This window comes from Myxine glutinosa, chromosome 2 (genome assembly GCF_964187855.1).
Source record: "Myxine glutinosa chromosome 2, kmMyxGlut1.1, whole genome shotgun sequence".
Taxonomy (NCBI): Eukaryota; Metazoa; Chordata; class Myxini; order Myxiniformes; family Myxinidae; genus Myxine; species Myxine glutinosa.
Window position 1 is genome coordinate 139,895,207 of NC_136262.1, and position 6,000 is coordinate 139,901,206.

Genomic DNA, 6,000 nt, shown 5'->3' on the forward strand with positions numbered 1-6,000 from the left:
CACGGGGGTCGTTTTGTGCCAGTTTTGGGTCCATGGGGGTCGTTTTGTGCTCGTTTTGGGTCCATGGCAGTCGTTTATGCTAGTTTTGGGTCCATGGGGGTCGTTTTGTGCTAGTTTTGGGTCCATGGCGGTCATTTTTTGCTAGTTTTGGGTCCATGGGGGTCGTTTTGTGCTTGTTTTGGGTCCATGGGGGTCGTTTTGTGCTAGTTTTGGGTCCATGGGGGTCGTTTTGTGCTAGTTTTGGGTCCATGGGGGGTTGTTTTGTGCTAGTTTTGTGTCCATGGGGGACGTTTTGTGCTAGTTTTGGGTCCATAAGGGTCGTTTTGTACTAGTTTTGGATCCATAGGGGTCGTTTTGTACTAGTTTTGGGTCCATGGGGGTCGTTTTGTGCTAGTTTTAGGTCCATGGGGGTCGTGTTATGCTAGTTTTGGGTCCATGGGGGGTCGTTTTGTGCTAGTTTTGGGTCCATGGGGGTCGTTTTGTGCTAGTTTTGGGTCCATGGGGGTCGTTTTGTGCTAGTTTTGGGTTTTTCCAGGACGACGGCAAAAGAAAGGCCAAACACGACGATGCGGGTGGTGACGACGGAGATGGGCCACGATTATCCACCCGCGCGACCAAGAAAGTGCGCGTGAGTGGCGGCGACACGGCAGAGCGTCCGTACGTGTGTGCAAAGTGCGAGTACAAGACTGAGAGCCGTGAGGACTTCCAGCGGCACATTCCTCAGCACCGTTCTGAAGGCGTCGCTTGGCAGTGTTCCGAGTGTGGCCTTTGCTTTACCTCACAACCGTCGCTTGGCCGCCATCTTTTCATCGTGCATCGCATCCGTGGCGGGTAAGGGTTTTGTAGAATGTTCAAACATTTCCATTTTGTTTCTTTGCTCCGTTTTACTTAGCAGGTGCTCTGGTCACGTGTTCAATTCCTTCTCTAGTCTACTCCATCCACAATGTAGTCGTACCTCAATGATGTAGGCAATACAAATATCCATTTTCAAGAAAAATACTACAAATAACAGAGGACAAATTCAAAGGAAAGTGCTGAATGTTTTAGAAGTAATCAAAGGCCCAGGGTTGAGTTTGTATGTAAATCACATGGATGGTGAGATGTGGACAAGTCGGTGGACTTGTGCATGAATTACAAGGCCTTGGTTAAACAATGGACAGGTAAACATGATGTTTTGAATATCAACCTTGTATTTCAGTACAATAAATCACGTCCTTAGATGGGAATACCAAAAGACCATTTTTTATTCATACTAGGGCATGCCCGTTCTATATATATATCTAAAATTATATCCCCCCCCCTATTTACATGAAATGGTTTGGTCCAAAGCGAACGGCTTGCGAGTGGTGACAATCCCCCCCCCTCTATTTACATGCAATGGTTCGGTCCAAAGCGAACGGCTTCCGGAGTTTGGTAAAGAAATCGCCATCGCGTACACAAACGCGCAGGAAAGCGAATGAATCGCAAATTCGTTTTTATTAGTTGTAAAACATAATGCCCAATTATTCAATTAGCGCCAACGTATTTTGGCTGTTTGCAATTTAATCGCAAGGCAAAGTAGAAAGAGAAGAGGGAAAAAAAGAAAAGCCTTGCCTTGCTGCAAACAGCTGCTGCAAACAACAACAACAGGGAAGGCTGCACTGTCCGGAAGTTGGCATATCGCAGTTACGATTATTTTAGTGTTAATGGCCAATTATTCAATTAGCGCCAACGTATTTTGGCTGTTTGCAATTTAATCGCAAGGAAAAGTAGAAAGAGAAGAGGGAAAAAAAGAAAAGCCTTGCATTAACGCATTAACGCTTGCATTGCATTAACGGTTCGGCACACGTGATAGCTCGCTGCTCTCTGATTGGTTGAAGCGTTTTTTGGACATAGCTCGGTAGGTACTTGTCCGATTAATTTCAAACCTTGAAAAGGCACATCCTCGGGTCCCCAGCAATATACCTGGCAAGTTTCAAGTATATCGGACCCGTGGTTGTCGAGAAACAGCGGTCACAGACAAACACACAGACACACAGACACACAGACACACAGACACACAGACAGACACACAGAGATTACTGGAATTATAGATAGATAATTGACTGAAGAATGATTTAAAAAAAATTTTGGTTATACAAACTAGAGCATCAATTAAATAATTAATCTTGATATTATTGGCTCGATAAGATATTGACAAATTATCATCAACGCGATACGACATTTTAAAAACTGTCCATGTATCAGTGCATTTAATCATGGACAAAGTGGTTTGCGGTATCGTAAACTGAAGATTTTGAGACACATTCTCATTGTTTTTGGGAAGTATATTGACATTAAGGACTCGTCCCATTAAAAAAACAAGATGGACGCAACACCATTCTGTCTTGACTTGTATGCGAATAGTGAGAAACCCCATCGCAGTTGGTAGTTATCCTGCCTCATCATCGGAGTCTTGCGTTGAGGATCCTGCGCCTGAGGAAGAGGTGGGACTATTTGCACTGGTTCACCCCACATCTGGCAAATATAATACTGTACATTTAATTTATGCAGGTGTATGAATCAAATTGGCGCCCCTTTATATGAACTTTTCTGGAGCATTACTTGGTTCCTCCTAAGAACACAAGGGTAGTCCAGCATGCATTTAAGATTTTTTGAATCTCCCTTATTTTGTATTGTTTGGCATTTTCTACATGTTATGGAATGTCCCTCCTTTTCTATACTTTGCCACATGGCACATACCCTCATATAAAGGGGCCTTTTCTATGCCCCTGGCATTTTCCCCAAGATCATATATGCACATGTACATATAAACGGACATATACAAACACACATACTTCATAATATACGAGTATTATGAACTTTTAAGTACTTGTAAAATCTATTATATTTGAAGTTATAACCTTAACCTCCAAGCCAGATCATCAGCTCGGCACCGATTTTCATCGAGGTTTTGATCCTTTCAGCCCAGAACCTCCAAATGAGAGATCCACAACCCTGGCCGCAGGTCCACATCAGCAGATTACTCAACATCAATGGACCCACAACCTCAAAGTTGTGTCCAAACAGTCAATCAACACAGCAATGCAATATCCTTATTCAAACTTATTTAATTACTACTTGTATTTAAAGTATTACCACAAACTAATAACTTAAACTATAAATCACTTTATATGACAATATACTAAGCGATAAACACTTTACCTGATAGACATGTCCATTACATAGCACCTCCATCTAACCATCGACTCAAACTCTTAAGTAAACTTGTAAAAAACCAAACCCAAAAAATCCAAAAGTAAAAAACCAAAAAACGTATAAACCAAATAAATAATAATATAAATACAAATAATAATAATATAATAAATAAATAATATAAATACAAATAATAATAATAATAAATCTAATAATATGAAGTCATCCAAAAAACTTATAAACCGATGACATTAACAAAAGATGAGGAAGAAAAGTTTAAGAATTCTTGCATTTGTCATATTTGGCGAGATGAAATTCGGGAAGAACCAAAAGTTAGAGACCATTGAGATGTTATAGGTAAAGTTTGAGGTTCTGCTCATCAACATTGTAATGTCAATTTTAAACTTCCTTCTTTAATTTCAGTCTTTTTTCAGATTACTAATGACACACATTTATGAAGTCATCTCATCTCGATTCTCGAAGAGATTAACTTATAAAATGGGTCATGATGTTCGGATGTCTGTTCTTCCATCCGGTCGTCCATCAACTTTTTCCCATTTTTGCTACTCCTGCTTTGTCACTCCCGCCGATTGTTCTGATGAATACAAACAGGAGCCCGCACAATCGCTCTGGCTTTGGTTTTGATTTCGGATCATGGGCGCTGCCTGGGACCAATTGCAAATTAATAGTAGGTATATAAATGTGGATTGTTTTGCCCATTTGGGAAAGTAAGAGAAATTTTTCAAAGTGCACAGGTATTTGTTTTGCTTCAACCAAAAGCACTTTTAAGACTTATTGTAACAGTGCACAATGGACAATATATCTTGAGAACACCTTTCCATCATCTCCTTTAACACAAGGTGACCCTCCCCTTATTCACATCCATCTTGCCGACTGACAAATGCTTAAAATGAAATGCGCTTTCCTTGTGAAGCACAATTCGCCGAACACCGACTTCTTCCCCCCTTTTCCTTTTCGCAACGTCCCTTGTTGTTCGTACGTTCGACAGGTAATTAGCAGATGCACCCAAACACAGACTTTTTCTTATGTTGAGTTCAAATCCTTAGTTTGTGGGTATTCTTTGATGACCTGTGCAGATCCGGGGATGCCGAGCCGGGTGAGCGAGGTACAGATGCCGGAGATGGGGTCGCTGGCACGGAATCGGCTGGCACTGCAGAGAACGGCGGAGAGTCGACCACCAGCTTGGAGCACGGCTCGGCGACTGCTGGCATCAATGGCACGGGCTGCAGTGTGTGTGGCAAAACGTTTGAAAACGAGGGAGCACTGAACACGCACCTGCGGACACATGGTATGGCTTTCATCCGGGCAAAGCGTGCTGGCACCGTGGAGAAGTGAACGCCTTGGTTTGATTCGGAGACCTTCCATGTTGAAGAAAGGTCTGCTTCCCTGATGCCGGTCCATTTTATATTTCACTTCCTGGATGCTGCTGCCGGTACAGGAACAAGGAAGGATCTGTGCGACAAGCTCTCCTGCATATCAACACTCGTTTTCACCATTTCCCTTCGACTCGAGACCCGGCTCGCATTTTTGCTCCATCTGAAGACCACACAGACGGAAGCTTTAACGTATCTCTGACACAAACTGACCTGTTAATAACTTGATGTTAGTGCATTTTGGTCACACCAGTGTTTCCTTTTTCTCTCTAACTGTGCCATTTGAACCCCTTCAAACCGTTTCAGTGATCTGAGCCTGATATTCGTAATTTTGTCCCCTTTTGGCTGCTTCACAGGCAGAAAGTGCTACAGATGTTCTGCAGAGAAGTGCAGCAGTGTTGGGTTCTTCCCGAGCTATATTTCCAAAACCAGTGCACATCCTGATCCATGTTATATTATCCCCCAAGGTGCTGCGACAGCATTGGCCTGAGTAATGGGAGTAATGGGACAATTAGAAATAAAACAAAAAGACCAAAGTGGATTATGAACCGTTTTGTGTTATTGTTTAAAATAAATTATATATATGTTTTGTTGTCCTTCTCCCCCCACCACCACCCCCCCCCCCCCCACCCCTCCAACTCCCCAGCAAATGTTTTGTAAATTGCACGAAATGCCGTTTTACCGTTTGACCGGTGCATGCGACTTCACTTTGCATCCATTGTCAGCATTCCATCGTTATCAGAACGACCGGAGAGTCGTGTTAAACTGCCACGTGCATCGCAGCACTCGCTTCAACTTGCATGATGTACGACCCAGAATGTAGTATAATTTGTGATATATGAACTAGGCACAGGTGCCAGCAGGTATGCGAGAGATGAGATGAGTGGTACTCGTGGAGATGCCTCTCGAGGTCCGATTCCTCCCAATCCCACAGGTGAACTTTTGGTTTTCTTTGCCCCTCCTTCAACTTGGTCATCTCCACGCTGCTGCTTTTAACTTTTATTCCTTGTCTTTTACTGTACATTCTTGTATTTTGGGGGGAAATTACTAGTAAAAGTATTACCGATGTTTAACGTGTTTTAGTGCATTTTATACACTAGATATAGTTACAGAATTAGTATACATTGTTTCTCCCAGTTTGTACATGATGTTGATGCATCTGGCGCATCCTCCCCCTTCCGCCCTCCATTGAATCAACTTTTGTTTCACAGTTGCGAAGTAACTGTTCGTGTCCTGGGGTCATGAATAGCTTGAAGATGGCCTTTTGTAAAAGGGAAGTTCATTGCTGTTGTGCATCTCATGTAGTTTTGTAAAAAAAGAAAAAAGAAAAAAAAGAAAAGCCAATCTTCCCCAAATCCATTTTTCCACATCCATCAATAAATGTTACGTATGAGGTAAGTGGTGGTGGTTGGTAGCATCGTGTGAATCCAGT

General features: G+C 42.5%; 1 protein-coding gene across 2 annotated transcripts in view; it reads left to right on the plus strand.

The window, feature by feature from the left end:
• Positions 1-5,641, plus strand: part of ZNF532 (zinc finger protein 532) — a 132,259-nt gene extending 126,618 nt beyond the window's left edge. For both annotated transcript variants that reach the window (XM_078771743.1, XM_078771742.1), the window contains exons 12-13: positions 536-831; positions 4,272-5,641. In XM_078771743.1, the coding sequence (XP_078627869.1) occupies positions 536-831; positions 4,272-4,530 (555 nt within the window). In that variant the 3' untranslated portion in view covers positions 4,531-5,641. The remainder of the gene's footprint in view (positions 1-535; positions 832-4,271) is intronic.
• The last annotated feature ends 359 nt before the right edge of the window (positions 5,642-6,000 follow it).